Source organism: Paramisgurnus dabryanus, chromosome 17 (assembly GCF_030506205.2).
Source record: "Paramisgurnus dabryanus chromosome 17, PD_genome_1.1, whole genome shotgun sequence".
Classification (NCBI taxonomy): Eukaryota; Metazoa; Chordata; class Actinopteri; order Cypriniformes; family Cobitidae; genus Paramisgurnus; species Paramisgurnus dabryanus.
In genome coordinates, this window is record NC_133353.1 from 3,488,722 (window position 1) to 3,505,600 (window position 16,879).

At 35.9% G+C, this 16,879-nt stretch overlaps 3 protein-coding genes across 3 annotated transcripts in view; all 3 read right to left on the bottom strand.

Annotated features, from left to right (window-relative positions):
- fabp7a (fatty acid binding protein 7, brain, a) lies at window positions 1-1,178 on the bottom strand. Its single transcript, XM_065252932.1, has 4 exons — window positions 1,018-1,178; window positions 706-878; window positions 408-509; window positions 1-299 (listed from the first exon to the last, which is right to left on the bottom strand). The coding sequence occupies exons 1-4, from the start codon at window positions 1,088-1,090 to the stop codon at window positions 249-251; spliced, it is 399 nt and encodes a 132-aa protein (XP_065109004.1). The 5' UTR covers window positions 1,091-1,178; the 3' UTR covers window positions 1-248.
- A 3,963-nt stretch (window positions 1,179-5,141) lies between these two features.
- On the bottom strand, window positions 5,142-14,850 carry gja1a (gap junction protein alpha 1a). Its single transcript, XM_073812423.1, has 4 exons — window positions 14,621-14,850; window positions 9,849-13,911; window positions 9,620-9,705; window positions 5,142-9,265 (listed from the first exon to the last, which is right to left on the bottom strand). The coding sequence occupies exon 2, from the start codon at window positions 13,864-13,866 to the stop codon at window positions 12,781-12,783; it is 1,086 nt and encodes a 361-aa protein (XP_073668524.1). The 5' UTR covers window positions 13,867-13,911; window positions 14,621-14,850; the 3' UTR covers window positions 5,142-9,265; window positions 9,620-9,705; window positions 9,849-12,780.
- Window positions 14,851-15,114: 264 nt separating this feature from the next.
- Window positions 15,115-16,879, bottom strand: part of LOC135734043 (uncharacterized) — a 16,303-nt gene continuing 14,538 nt past the window's right edge. The window contains exons 14-15 of the mRNA XM_065252945.2: window positions 15,771-15,976; window positions 15,115-15,674 (exon numbers count right to left, since the gene is read on the bottom strand). Of these exons, the coding sequence (XP_065109017.1) occupies window positions 15,535-15,674; window positions 15,771-15,976 (346 nt within the window). The 3' untranslated portion in view covers window positions 15,115-15,534. The remainder of the gene's footprint in view (window positions 15,675-15,770; window positions 15,977-16,879) is intronic.

Here is a 16,879-nt window from a genome sequence, read left to right on the forward strand (position 1 = left end):
TGTATTTGACCAAGTAGACCAAGTATTTTATTCAATTTGACACAAAGGCAAGCTTCAATTATACATTTCACCAACATTGGCATTCTGCAGCATTCAAAAAAACTTCACGATGTGTATTTCATATAAAAGGTCTTAGAAAAAAATGTCACACGTTCTTAAAAAGGGGAAAGTTGAAAATACGAAGTAAAAATGCCCTTTTAAATTTGACACGTTTCCAGGGTCACCCAGAAACATCCAACAGTTTGACATTATGCCTTTTCATACGTGCGGACAGCCTCGACCCCCTCAAAAGTCAAGGTCTGCAAAAAATAATAAATAGGAAGAAATAGTTAAATCAATATTAGTTGATAATGAATATTCAAACAGGACATGTACGGTACACAAATACTGATAATAATGCTGCTTACCATAGTCAATTTACCATCATGGATTTCTCTAACAAACTTAGTCTCCTTGCCATCCCACCTCTGAACATGAACAAGTTTGTCTCCTTCCAAAGTTACAGTAGACTGAAACAAGATGAAGTTCATTTCAGTTGTTTAGTTTTGCATTATAAATGACATACATAAATATTATTGAATATTAACAAACCAAACTAATTTTTAAAGTGCTTTGCAGAATTGATCTTTTACTTAAGATTTTGGATATTGTGCATCATTGAGCATGCATTCATGAAGGTCCACAAAATAAAAATAAAGCACAAACCTTCACATGTCTATCATCCGCCGTGGTTTCATCAAACTCCTCTCCCAGTTTAAAAGAAATCTCTGTATTTTTGAAGGTACTCTGTGTCTTAACAGAAACTTTATCCCCCTCCTGGCTGATGATAATTGTTGGTTTAGTAACATTGCCCACTTGCCTGGTGGCAAAGCCAACACCTGTGATAAATATGAAAAAAAGGAATCACATCAACATTACAGACACAACAAATGATTGCAACATCACCAGACTGCACTGTTGCACCTTGCATGCACAAAGATGTTCACTTATCTATTAAAACATTTTAATGTTACCTACCCAGTGCCTTCATGTACTCATCAAAATTCTGGCTGTCAACCAGTTTCCAGGTTGCACAAAATGCATCAACCATATTGACTGATAAAAAATTTAGTGGTCAAATACTCAGGAATTTGTTATTATAAGGTCCACAGTTTCTCTTGCGTGTCTGCACGGACCGCAAAGCCAAAGCAATTAATACTGCAGGGGAGGAGGGGCTTAAAGAGACGCCTGTGCTTATTGGATAGAGTTACGAGCTGTGATTGGTTCGAATACATGGCGAGAAGTGACAGTGTAATTTCATGGGTCTAATCCAATGACCAGTCTTGGACTTTGCGTTTGTGCACGGAATAAAATTGTCGTAATTATTGCACTGACATAGTATTTTGTATATAATTATCTAAATGATATAGATTTGTATCTTTATGCTATCCATAAGCTTAAGGAATAGAAACATATTGCACAAATAAATGGACTTTACCGAATGGGTAACTTGAGCATTTCAGGTCCGAGCGAAACTTTATACGTGATTTGAATAAACGATCCAATACAATATCAAACTGTACAATATGAACATTATTTTAATTTTGTATTATGTAGATCAAAATATTTTTCGATTTTTATTCATGCACAATAAATGACTGATCAGACGTATTCAGTCACATTGCATGAAAGATATGTTGTGAGTGTTATAATATTACAGTGGGGAAAGAGTGTTATTATAGGCTACTTAAATTGCTTAATTAATAAATAATTTGATCTTCTTCACACTGCTGATGAGAAATATTGCAGCACAGTTACTTGAGATCATGTACAAGCATTGGGCGTTAAATCTCTGAATAAAAAGTTTTCCTCTAGTTGGCGAATGCGGCAGAAAGACCCATCAAAATATCAGGACACGATTATCTAATATATGGCAAATTGTACTCTTTCAAGTATGCGTTAATGCGTTTGCAAATATCAGTTCAAAAGATTGTCGATTCACATACAAAAAAACCCAAGCCGCTTTAAATTAAACGATTAAATAATTAGCATAATTTATTAAACACAAACGGCTATGATTGGTCTATCCTGAACAACGCTGAGAAACGTAACGTGTATCATTTGACAATATCAGTCCGGACCGCTATATGGACCTAATGACCTTGAGAAACTTGAATTGCCATTGAACAAAGAAGGAAATATATTTTTAAAAATGTATTTAGCTATTACTTGACTCAAAGCTGAGACTTTGTTTCAGTTTTAATAATTTGTGGTCATTGATGTTTCGCCCGTTGCGCTTCCTATAATCAGCCGCTAGGTGGCAGCCGTTCACCATTATTGAACAAACGATACTGTTCACTTCAGTCTGCAGGCGAATGGTTTAGCAGATTTCCGCAGACATCATACAACCACAAATTACTTAATAGTGTCTGTTTGAACAAATGGACCATTGGTGTGTACCGTGACTTTTACATTCAAGGTGAGTCACTCAAATGTCGTATTGTAGCACTACCCAAGCGTTAAAAATGATGCAAAAAGGCAACAAGGATGGAAGAAATAAACTGGTTATTATAAAAGTCCAACACAATTATGTCATAATTTTATTTATATAAAATGTGTAAAAAAAAAAAAACGCCAAATGTAAGTAAGCTTGATTTTATGATGGTTGTTAAAGTCCTTATGAAATCAAAATTGAACTTTTTTTACTTTTAGTATATAAACCTTTAGATTATCTAAGTTGGTGTGCTCAAAACATTAACATATTAAAAATTCATATTTAGAAGAAAAAATCATTCAGTACAAATCAATGATTTTTATGACATAATTCTGCATTTTAGATTCTCGTCAGATTCCAGGGGCAACCTTCCGAGCCAATACGGAAGTGACTTAAACTGCAATTCACTGACTAGCCGCTAGAGGTAGGCTCCAAAAGGGAGTCAATTCCCATAGACCCCCATGTTAAAATGTCCAACTTTACAGTAGAAAACAATATGTTTACAGCCTGGTTCAAAAAGTGTTTTTGGTCTATATAGCTAATTTTGCCCTTCATGACAACTGTGAGGGAGGTGAATTGTTTTGTAACTCATCCATTAAAATTATATTAAGCCTAAAAGTTCTGCATAATTAAGGGCAAACTGCCACTACTTTCACTACTGTCAAGCTAGGCGGGCGTAGTTTCAGTAACCAGCCACATCGGCTTCACCCCACTTCCTGCCTCTTTACCCATTTTCGGTTATTCGTGAGTGATTCGTGGTGACGCACGGCCAACATGGCAATGGCATGGCTCCGCCCACTATTGGCTTCATAAAACTCTTTACAACCTATGGGTCACATCACGGACACTATGTCCATATTTTTTACAGTCTATGCTGTGAGTTAAGCCAACCGCTATTGGCTATTTTAAAAGGGGGAGGGGCTACTCAATATGTCCAATTTCAGAGGAAATTATGCCAACAATGCAGGGCATTTACACCACAAATTCATGCAGTTGAAGACCAGTCCACTTAAAAACTCTTAGGGGTGTCCAAAACTGAAAACAGCTTGCACTGACATATCTTAAAATTCATCAGTGCCCTATGTTTTGCCTCAAAATGCACACAAGTAATGTTTTTAGTAAGGCATGTTTTTTTTAAACTAGTTATATTTCATAATTAAATTAAGGTTTAGTCCCGGCTTAAGCTAATCCCTGTCCGGGAAACCATTCCTTAGTGTTTTCCATTATAAAGGAAGCATCATGTGATGCTGCTGAACTGACTTGAGTTTGTACTGCAGAGGGCGAATGAACCTTGTTGTCACCACAAACCATGAACCCTGTGGCCTCTCCCTTACTTTCTAAATTACAGCTCAGAGGAGGCCCGACTGTAGCCCGACCCCAGAGCTTTCCGTGGGAATACTGTAGTGACTGGATTGTGTAAAAGGAATGATGTTGTTCCTTGTATTGTCATATAAAGTTTGCCTAATTTATTGAAACAAGATGTTTCTACAGCGCTTAATAATACACCAAAAACTGACCCCAAGGCACAGAGAACAAAACACTTATTTTTAAACACAGCTTCTGGTCTTATAATTTATGCAAGTAGGATATCAATCATGTGCTTTTCCATAACGTTACACACAATTACACAACGGCATTCAGACTAGTTTACTTTATAATGTAATTGGTACGACACAACATTCAGAACGAGAACTACAGCCTGCTGTTTTCAATTAAACTGGCAGGCTGGAAAGTATGTCCGGTTGCTTCAGATCTTACAGTTGGCAGAGCAAAAAGATGAGTTTAGGAAAGTGTATTTGTATTTTCCTATTTAACATGTACATCTATGAATTTGGCAGACACTTTTATCTGAAGCGACTTACTGTAAATTCAAGATATAAATCTTTTTTATCAGTATGTGTGTTAATTCCCTTACGAAAATGTATGGTTTCAAAAACCATAGTTTTGCTGATAGTACACCAAAAAAAACATAGTTGAATATTGAAAAAAAAATATTGGGTTGTTTTTAACCCAGGGCTGGGTAACTATAAGACAGAACAAATTTCTGTGTTAAAGCAACACTATGTAGTTTTTTTTACCTTTAAATAATGTCTCTAAAATTATTTCAGTGATAGAACAACTTTTAACTAGACAAATTGTAGTGTTGCTGCATCCTGAGCAGCCTCCTAGCTGCTACAAGCACACTCTGAAAGTGGCGGTGGAGGGTAAGAAACACAGCCCGGCCCCTCCCCCTGCCTGCAGAAGAATGTCTGATACCAGGCACTGTTGCGCTTTTCAACCACATGGGGGAGCTGTTAGTCATTTTTACATGGAAACTACATAGTGTTGCTTTAAAATGTCCCAAAAAATGGGTTGTTTTAACCTAAGTGCTGGGTTATTGTTAATCAACCATGTTGAAACAACCCAGCAGGGTTAAAACAACCCATTATTTGGGTCATTTTAACCCAGAAATGTGTTGTTTCCTATAGTTACCCCGCCCTGGGTTAATGTACTACACTTTTACCACAATAAAACTATGGTTAATTTTCATAAGGGTTGGGAAATTAAAATAGAAACAAAACAAAATTATAACACATTAGTAATCAAATTTGATATAATCAAGTAGTTAAAATCTAGACGTTTATCAAAAATAAAGACAAACTTAAGGAAAGTTTTCATACAGGTTTATTCATTTTATAAAATCACATGACTGATTTTAACACAAACAAATGAAAAATAACATATTTCAAAGTTATTGCATTAGCTAACATGAACAAGCATTGAACAATACTTCTACAGCATTAAATAATTACTAATTCTAGCATTTACTAATACATTTTTAAAATCAAAATTTGTAACGTTAACTAGTTAATGAACTAACATGAACACATGACATTAATTAACATGAACAAACATGAATAAATGCTGAAAAATATATTGTTCATTGTAAGTTCATGTCAGCTAACATATTTATAATGTTAAAGGGGACAAGTGCTATAATTGGTTCCCAAGTGCTTGTATGTCCTAGAATATGTGAAAAAGATCAACCCAGTATAACTAAGTTTTGGTAAACCATTCTCTGCAAGCATGTTAAAGTATAGGTCAATAAAATTAGGTTTTTCTTGTGATGTCAGAAGGGGATAATACCCTTAATCTACACTATTCAACACTGCCATTTACTGCAGAGATCAGCTCATTTGCATTTAAAGGACACACCCACAAACTGCAAAGTCTTGTGAAATGTACAAATACAACCTTGTTTTAAATCGTGTGCCGCAGGCATGACATATTTTTGTAGGCAAAACCTGAAGCGAGTAAGCATTTTAGTACTTTTGGTTCCATTATCCCGAAGTCAATGGTGTTTTGGTTAAACTGCTTAAATAAGGATAACATAAGCTCAAGATATTTTTATGTTTTATTCTATGACAGAAAACCTGTAATATCCCTACTTGTGACTTTTTAAAATGTTCAAATTGTCTTTAAAAGGGTGCTTGCTAACAAGTTCCTACTGTACTTGGAACTACAGACTTTGTTTGGGGACTTTAAACGTCATCACACATGAAGATATCAAATATGCAACATGGGCACACTTCATTTCTTAACAAAGATTCATCCAAAGAGTATTTCCTTAGTAGGAAAAAGGTTTCCTTATCAGGAAGGCTTTTAAATGTGTTTAATAAAGTTAGCATGAGCTATTCGAAGCTTGGTGATTATGACGTTGATGTCAAGAGACCAGTGGCGGCCGGTGACTTCTTTATTCCAGGGCACACGATGCGAAGTTCGTCACAACATGTATGTAGCCCATCATGTGTGTGGTTTTTCATTTCAAATTATGTGTTCTGTGCATCACTATGTGCATCACACATAGATCCTATGTGCATCACGTGCAGGGCCGTGCACAGGGGGGTGGCCCGGTGGCTAGAGCAACTGCCCCTCTGCCCTAATCAGCTGAAGTGCCCCTCTCACCAACCGCCAACCCGGGTCAAAGTGTTCTGTTACCGCTCGTCTAAAGATCCACCTTTTCTGGTAATCCACTTCGTGATTTCCCGCCCGCTACGCAGCATCTCTCACAATCTGTGTCCACTCTTTGAAGGGCGGAGACGACAGTTTGTTGTATTAACAGGTAGATTCATTACATTACCTCAGTTGTTAAGCTGCTCAATTAGTAATTTGGTAGTTTGAAGCCGAGAGAGGTCGTGTACTATATTTATTTTTGCTTGGTTGTTTTCTCGTGATCACGACTTAATTTTCTCCTTATCTCGAGATAACAGTTGTATTCTTGTGATGTGATTAAAGCTTACAAAAAAACATAATTTTTAGACAGCAAAAGCATATTTTGCTAAATTAGCATGAATGAACAAATTAGATTTTACTTGGATCAGGGATTCGCTCAAGATGAAACAGATTTGCCAATAATTGACCATTTGATAGCGCGGTGAATTTAGGGACCGTCTATAAAGTATCTCCATATACGTTTCTACTTAAACAGCATTAAAATGGAGTTACTTAAAGTTAACAAACAGTCACAAAACCAACTGTAAAGTGTTCATGTGGTTGTCAACTATGCACACTTTTTTAGATTTTTTATTTTTATTCAAATAAACTTTTTAATACTATTGAAGATAGAAACGTGTACATTGTAACTTTAGAGATGGTCCCTAAATTCACGAACATCAAACTTCATTTATTTATTAAGTCTATCGACAATGAGCTACGCGTGGTAACCCAACTCATATATGCATCAGCAGTCCACTTCAAAATAAACGAATATTATGGACAGGAAATTACATTATGGCATTTGGATTATCATGTCAGGATAACAAGAAAACAACTTTTGTTATCTCGAGATCATGAGAAACCAAGCAGGAAAAATAAAAATGTGGATGACCTCTCTTGGCTTTCGTATGTTTTTGTATTTCTGTGGGTAATGATTTGCTCTTGGTCTTTTAAAACTGCTAACAACTTAGCAAGTAAACATTCTTAGAATTACAGTGATTGTCTAATATAAATAACACCAAATTTGCTGTTGTTGGCACACTTTGTAGACAAAAAAATAAAAAACAATGTTTTCACAAAAAAAAGAAGACTGCAAAGGAAGGCTGCAAAAGCTCTTCAAAATTGTAAACATGGATTCAAAGCTTCAGCACGTAAATATTATAAAATATTAAGCAGTTTTGACACACTTTAATTCTTGTTATTAAGTATATTTTCCATTATAATCACTTCTCTTTTTCTGATACTAATCTATAACACATCATATTGTTAAAACCATATAAATTTTGCCCTCCCCCAGTGCCCCCTTTTTGGTAGTGATGCACCGATGTATAGGCCCCCGATATTTATCGGCCGATTTTTTGTGAATTTGAAACCATCGGCATATCGGTAATAGCATGAGAAAGGCCGATACCGATTGTTTATTAATTAACTGCATAAAGAAATCCATTATATGTAAAAAATGAGTTAAATGTTAATATAAATAAAATCCTATCGGTGCATCCCTACTTTTTGGTTTGGGCCACTGCCCCTCAAAATGTCTGTGCACGGCCCTGATCACGTTTCTTGTCAAAATAAGTGCCTGCCTGCTGCAGACGCATCTAAAGGGTTTATGATTAAAGAGACGCTCGCGTTTGCCAGATACTCTAAGTTTACTGTTAAGGGAGTGTCTTGCGTGTATTTTGTGAACATGAGCGTCTCTTTTATCATAAAAGACGCGTGTGTGGCAGGCACTTAACTTGACAAAACACGTGATGCACATGGTTCACATGACGCAAACAAATACATATTTTGAAAACACGAGCAACACATAACACTCTGAACACATATTTTCAATTTGCACCAATCGGATGAACAGTCACGAGCCACCACTGGGAGAGACGATGGTGTGGTTTGCTTTTAGCCTAAGGTTAGCTTTCCATTTCTAGTAAACGCACTTAAACTTTTTATAAAAGTTTATAAAAATGTGAAAATTGAAGTGAAGATTATCTTGTTGTACAAAACGTTGCAATAATCAGGTCTATTGGGAAAATTAATGGGCTTTTTTGCAAGGGAACCAGTGTCCTGCTTACTTCTGGGACGGCCTACAAAAATATGTCATCCCAGTGGCACTCTATTGTTATCAAATAAAAGTATTTTAAAAAATGGTCCTTTCTGTCACTGGTACACCATTGCACATAAAGAGTTCATATTTGTACCTCAAAGGTGCATACTGGTATCAAACAGTGCGTAATAATACCTCAAATGTGTATATTGGTACCAAATGTATGCATATCTGTACCTACTGTAAATGGGACATATTAGGACCCAGTAAGCAATTTTGCATTTAATAGATTTCTAACCATAGCCCAAAAATCAATAAAATAAAAGAAATGAAACTAAACACATCTCTTGAGTTATTTTGGCAAAAGGGCGACTTGTAATTCAGGTTTATTTAACCAAGTTTTACATTTATTTTGGCTATAAGTGGGTTACCCATAGCCAGACTACAGTATTTTAGGTATGTAGTTAAGCTAGATGGTGAATGATGGCTTTTGCTCGCTGGGGGCCTTTTCAAAGGGTACTGCCCCAGTGACAGCTTGGGACCATTTTTTCTGACAGTGTGAAAGAGATTTAAAGTTTGCTTGTTATAAGCCTTGTGTAGTTTTGTGAAGGTGTACAGAGTTCGCGACTGTTCTGTTTCTAGGGAACTGCTAGTTTGGGTGTTGATATGCAGTGGTTCATGTGATTGGTATAGTTATGAATGGTTACTAGAAAGTCTTGTTCCTGTAGGTCAGTTGGTAGAGCATTGCAGGGTTCGATCTTTAGGGAACACACATACTGCAATGATATAAAATTGAATAAAGACTGTCTTGAGACACAATAAAACAAAGCTAGTGTTAAACTGAGTTAGGAAATGTTTCATGTTTCACATTTCATTAGTTGTACATATCTTGGTGAAAGGTCATGTTTGATCATCCAAATGAGGAACGTATTGTATGAAATGCTGTGACAGGTTTACCTTCTAAAGTATTTTAATCCTTACAAATCTGCATTTGATAATGTGGAATATTTTGGAATTCGAGGACAAAAAGATTTTTCGTTAATCCCCTCTTGCTACATAACTGCACTCATCTTGATGCACATAGCGCAGATATTACAAAAATGTTTTCATACATAATTCAAGTACTTTACCTTGCTTTTCTGTTTAGCCACATGTGGCTGGCAGACCAGAGTCAAAGCACATGTTTTCATTTAGTTCATTGGATAAATAGGAAACTCTGAGAACAGAGGAAAAGGTTGAATCTTATTAAGTCATTTCAATTTCAGACTCTTTTAAAGTTTGGTCAATCACAAGGAGTCAATTTGCCGCTTGTGCATTATTATGTAAATTTGATAACCAACATTTATGTCAATACTTTACCGAAACTTCACTGGAGACTTTACAGAAGACCACAGTACAGTTACTCAGTTAAAAGAAAAAATCTAGAAACAGTGCTCCATTTATATGTGCTGGCCAACTTCCCGTAATGGAAAAATGCTGTCGGAAAAAGAAGAATAGACAGAAAATGTTCAGAGTTAAGATCCTTCTGGAAAAGAATGAATGACCTTAATTTATTCCAGTAGGGTTGAATTAGACTGATCTTACTTGGATAGACTTAGAAGAATCTTACTTGGATTTATTCTTCAGTGGTTAAACAGTAAGACAATAAGAAAACTGAGCTTTATAATACTGACAGTACTGAGAAGATTTACTCCTTCCAAAAACCACCATATTAAATCACACTATTTGGAATGACATGTAGCTCAAATAGTGCATCATGACACTACTACACTTATAAAAATAAAGGTTCCAAAAATGGTCTTTGTCTTTCAATAAAGAACCATTAACATCCACTGAACTGCACAACTGTAAAAAAAAATGCAGCATTTTTGTCTAATCAACAAATACTTTTGTTACTTTAACTTAAAAAAATAAGTTAATCAATTTCAACTTGATTTTATAAGTTATGTCAACTTTTTACAAGCCAAAACTTAAAATAGTAGGTTGAATTGACTTGCAAAAACCAAGTTGTTTTAACTTCATACTGCATTTTTTACAGTGTGGTTCTTTGATGACTATAAAAACATGGAAATCATTATTTTAAGAACCTTTGACTCAAATGGTTCTTCTAAGATATCGCTGCGAAGAACCTTTTTAGAACCAGCTGTCACTGCGGCAGTACCATTTAAAAAGGTCCTAACCAGTGTTGGGGAAAGTTACTTTTAAAAGTAGTGCATTACAATATTAAGTTACTGCCCGAAAAAGTAACTAACTGCATTACTTAGTAACTTTTCAATAAAAGTAATGCTTACGTTATAGGGGTGGGACAAAAAAAAATCGATTCTTAGATGAATCGCGATTCGGACGTGGGCCGATTCTGAATCGATTCACAAATGTCAAGAATCGATTCTTAAATGTGAGTTTACAAAATAATAACGTGACGTTATCAAAACCAAAAGGCGGAACTTAATTGGGGGAGCGGTGCTGCACACGGAAAACTTGAGAGAGCGCGCACTGGACGAGCACATAGCGGAGCTTACAAGAGCAAAAGAGAAAGAAATAAACAAATACATCTCAAACAGCCCTGTTTGACTAATTCTAAACTGCAAGAAAACAACATACTTCTGTAAAACTATGCACATACTTTGTTATTCAGTTGCTGGGTGCTCTGCATTATATAAATACAGTAATATTGCCAATCACCGTGTATAATGATGATGCTAGACGCTTAACGTTAGTCAGTTCGTGGAAGTTAATGACGGTTAACATATATAATTAATGTGTCATGTTTAATTACTATTTTTACTGGTTTTAATGTCTTACAACAGAAACAGGACATATATGTATATAAGAATGACATTATTTATCCCTTAGTTGCATTAAAGTACAGTATATGACAGTTCAGAGACTAGTAGCAAAAGCGCAAACATTACCTGGCTTTGAGAGCAAATGCGACGTAATGACGTCACAAATATGCCAATTAGTAAGTCAGGAATCGATTCTGAATCAAATCGGGACCCTAAGAATCGATTCATGAGGGTCCAAGCGATTCCCACCCCTATTACGTTACTTTTAAGTTACTTGGCTGAGGCTTGATCTCTTTCAGGCCTTGCAGGTGTTTTCTATGATTGCAAAAATGTCAAGCTCTGGCCTGCCATCTCCGTTTCTGACTCAAATGTTCCCGCTCAGGCGCACAGTTCGCGTAATTCTACGTTAATAATTTCAGTTTAATTCAGTACATTATTTTATTTTCAAATTTAATTCATTAAACTGAAAAGTAACTCGCATTACTTTTTTTAAAAAGTAACTCAAATATTAATGTGTACAAAAAGTTTGTTTTTCCGCATTTTACCCAATCGTGGGTATAGAGTGTATATATTAAACTTTAAATTAAACTATAAGGTACAATCTTATTGTTAAAGGTCACTTTTTTGTGTTTTTGAAGCTTTGATTGTGTTTGCAGTGCACAATATAACACGTGTTCATGTTTCACGTTTACAAAAAACACGATATTTTTCACACAATTTACTTATCTGTATAGGGCTGTCTTTCTTGTTTTATGAAGTCCCTTCTTCAGAAATACGTAACTTGTTCTGATTGTGTAGTTTGTTTAGTGTGTTGTGATTCGATAGCCGCTTAGCTTGCCGTTAGCTTATCTGGCGACTGACATATTCCTGTGGGCGGAGTTTAGTCAAAAAACTGTTCTACTGATGTCATTAAAGCAGGAAGTGGAGGCCTGTAGTCCAAACCGGCCGTTCGCTGTAGGCTTTGAAAGGCAAATTCTGTTAAAGAAAATACTTCGCCTGGCAGTGAACTTTGACCTTTATCATTTTACAGGTATTATTTATGCTATTATAGCAACATTACACACTAACTGGGAACGTGAACTGTAAATATACAAAAAATACACTTAAATAAAGGTGCTTTAAAAGGTTCTTCACAGCGATGCCATTGAAGGAAGACTTTTGGTTCCTCTAAGAACCATTCAGCCAAAACATTGTACTTCTTCCATTCTTCTTTTTAAAGAGTGTATGTGTCAACCAGCCAGTTACCTATAATATTAAATGTTTTTTTTTAAGTAGCTGAATATTTTCACTATCAGAACCATAAATATTATTTTCATAAGAACCAGCCATATGTCATATAGCCTACTAATACTAATAAAATAAAAAATATATAAAAATAAATATATAAAAGCTGAGACTGCATTCTTGGGATGTCAGATTCAACTTTGTCCTTTTCACCGATGTTGTAAAACATTCACTACATAACTTCAAGAAATTGTTTATGAGGCCTTTCATTAAGGTCTCTGCTATATGTCCAGATCATCGGGTCTGGGCCGACTACTCGCTCGACTACTAGGTCGAGGTTCAAGCTCTTTAAGCAAGAGAAGATCTTTTCCCAAAGTCCCTTTCTCAGGGTATGGAAAGCGCTGGGTGTGGCAATAATCCCTTTGACCCAGCTGGTTCTGTTCTGTGCTGTAATTCGTCCAATTCTGTTCGTTGGCTTGCTTGTCGTAGTTGTCGGAAGAGTTCGACTTATCACCCGTATTCAGATTGTACCCCAGATTGGGGACAGGTGCAGATGCAGAACAGTCATTGTAATACCCGTAACCGGACAGGTTTCTCGGACAAGGCTTGACATCGCAGGCTCTGTCGAATTTTCTCTCCGACTCTTTGATTTGGTCCTTCATCCGTTTGAAAATCACATAGAAAAACTCAAAGATGTTGAGAGCCAAAGAAACAAGCGAGACAACCAGCATGAAGACGATAAAAACTGTCTTCTCTGTGGGACGAGACAGGAAACAATCCACTTTATGGGGACAGGGGAACCTTTGACACGTATAAATGGCCGACAGCTTGAATCCATAAAGATGCCATTGAATTAACAGGAAGCCAACTTCAAATATGGACTTCAACACGATGCTCACCATATATGTGTAAAATATTCCACCTCGCATTTTGATCTTCCCGTGATCTTCCAGGCCGTACTTGAACTTCCTCATTTCGATATCCCGTAGAAGGGTGTCCACGTCTCCCCCTTTGCTCTGGATGTCTCTTAATTTCTCCTCTTTCTTATTTAGCTTCTCCTCCTTGTGCATGAGGAACACAACGTGGCTCAGATACAGCAGGGTCGGCATGGACACAAATATGATCTGTAACACCCAGAAGCGCACGTGTGAGATTGGGAAAGATTTGTCGTAGCACACATTCACACAACCCGGCTGCTCCGTGTTGCGCCGGGACGCCGACTGCTCATCTCCCCACGCGGACTCCACGGCGGTTCCCAAAACCAGGATCCGGAAAATGAAGAGGACCGAGAGCCAGACTTTGCCTCCTGCCGTTGAGTACGCCTGGACCTTGTCAAGAAGTTTCCCCAGCGCGCTCCAGTCACCCATGATGAAAGATGGTCTGTATTTGGCAACAGAGGACCAAACTTCTCACTGACAAAGAGAGCAGATTCATTGAGTATCATAAACACAGAAGAGCCAGGGCTTTAAATCTCAACACATCCGAGAGGTCTTTGCTCTTCATGTTTCTGCCAAATAAAATAACATACTCCTTGGCAGAACATCTTCAGAAATGCTCATAGGTCAATCTCTGCTTTAAATAAATGGTCATGTTTTATGGAGAGCAGTGATTCAACATTTTAAAGTATTTTGAACTTCATAACTACAAATTAATTTCAAACCATTAAGAAAAGTGTTACTTAAGCAGTAAGAACAAAATTATTTAAAGTATTATTGCATGCATATACACTTTTAATTCCAAATTGTATATTCATATTCTCTACACTGTAAAAAAAGTTAGTTCAACTTAAAAAATAAGTTAAGTACCTTTATGGTAATAATATGCACCCATGTAGGCACAAAGGTTTGCTTTTTGAAAGGTTACTCCCCCGAATGACAGTTTTTTGACCGTTTTTTTTTTGATAGTGTACAACATTATGACAGTTCTGTCCCTATATATAGCATATCTATAAGAACAAGCATAAGGTTCATTTAACATAAGCAAAAAACATAAGCAGTAAAAGACAAATTTAAAAGCATACATACATATCATTTTTTTTAAAAAAGTTTAAACATCTGTCTAAAGCATGCTGACTATTCAGTTCCTTAAAATAGCCCGTTTCTCAAGAACAGATTTCCCTACCTGGAATCTCTTTAAAATGACAAAGTCCTTGACAGTTAGTCACTATTTGTACGACATTTAAACTCGAAACAACCAAAAATAAGCCGTTTTAACATAAAAGGAAGTTTTCCTACAGCAGATGTTCCTCATCCATCCGCTGGAGTGTCTGAGTCAGAAGTGGAAAAGTTAAAAGTCAGCTGACTCAGACTGAAGCACTTCCTAAACTCTCAAACTCCTCAAATTTTGGGAGGAAAAATGGAGTTTGGGAAAAGTAGGAAATAGCGCCATCTGGTGTATAATAGGCAAAACTGAACATATAGACCTTTAACATTCAGTTCAATTTTAATCAGAAATAAATAAAAACATTTGTATTTTATTTATCTATTTAAGAAATAAAGCAGCATTTTTTAGATTAATGTTTGTTTTTATGTTTTTTCTGCAATAAAAAACAAAAACATTCAGTTCAGCTAGATTCTTGAATTGGCACAGTTATGAACAAAACTACCTACATTAAATCTCTTGCAGTCATTTATTTTGAAATATTTTTTACAACATATATATTTATACAAAACAAAAATCATACAAACATTACATTTACTTACTTTGTTTTACTCTACATCCAGTAAATCAAAGACAGCAATTAATCAAATGTTATTTATTTTATCTTTTTTTTTTGTATAAACCTAAATTACTTATATTGCATACGTTATATCAATTTGTGCATATGTGGGTCATTTTTATATAATTAGGTATTCAGTCAATTAATACTTTTAATTAATTTATGAATAGCTAGTATTAGGTGATAATCATAGATGGTCAACATGTCTGTGTGATATTCTTGCTGCAAAAACTGATGATGTTTGGTACTGGCAACCGCAAATTGTTTATCCCTTCCAAAACCAAATATTTAAGTCCACAGATGAACTTTAAGCCTCTCATTTCCTTGGGGTCATGGTGGACCTCAGAGGGAGTTCTTCCTCAACCCAGCTGTTTGGATTGGCCAACATTCTTTTCCATATTTGAACTTCCTCGTTCATTGAATCCATCCAGTCAACTTTCTTGCCGTAGCTCAGCCCTGCAAGCAAACAGAGACGATGTTTGATTAAATAAATGGCTTCAAGGAACCATGTGTCACCTAATAATTCGACAATGGGAGAAGAGGTTTTGCTACCTGTTCCGAGACTGAGGCGTACACCTCCGAGAAACGTATTGGATAGGGCGTTGTGATCCCACACGGTTAACTCACAGCAGGCCTCGATGACCTCGCCTGCTTTAAACCCGTCATACACCATAGTGTGATTATAAACAGGATCTTGCGTCTTTTTTATCACACGAGTCTTCTGACGACTTTTCTTTCTGGTGTCTGGTAAAATGTAGCTATTGAAACAAACATGTTTATTATACATAAATGTATAACAATATTACTAAGTGCACACAAAATAGACATCATGTTACATCATCTCTAATGTGTCACTTTGCACACAGTGTTGGTTAAATTAATACATTTTCATTCATTCACTCATTTTTATTCATTCAATCATCTCTATCTATATCTATATATATGTGTATCTGTCTATCTATGTTTATCTGTCTATCTATGTCTATCTATCTAGACATAGATCTATCCATCTATGTCTATCTGTCTATGTATGTCTATCTGTCTATCCATGTCTATCTGTCTATCCATGTCTATCCGTGTCAATCCGTGTCAATCCGTGTCAATCCGTGTCAATCCGTGTCTATCTATCTATCTATCTATCTATCTATCTATTTATTTATGTCTATCTATCTATCTATGTATATCTGTCTACCCATCCATGTCTATCTATCTATCCATGTATATCTATCTATCCATCTATCTATCCATGTCTATCTATGTATCTATGTCTATCTATGTATCTATGTCTATCTATGTATCTATGTCTATCTATCCATCCATCCATGTCTATCTATCTATCCATCCATCTATCTATCCATCCATGTCTATCTATGTGTTTATGTCTATTTATGTCTATCTATCTATCTTTGTCTATTTATGTCTGTCTATCTATGTATCTATGTCTATCTAACCATCCATCCATGTCTATCTATCTATCCATCCATCTATCTATCCATCCATGTCTATCTATGTATTTATGTCTATTTATGTCTATCTATCTTTCTTTGTCTATTTATGTCTGTCTATCTATCTATCTATCTATCTATCTATCTATCTATCTATCTATCCATCTATCCATCTATCCATCTATCCATCCATGTCTATCTATGTATTTATGTCTA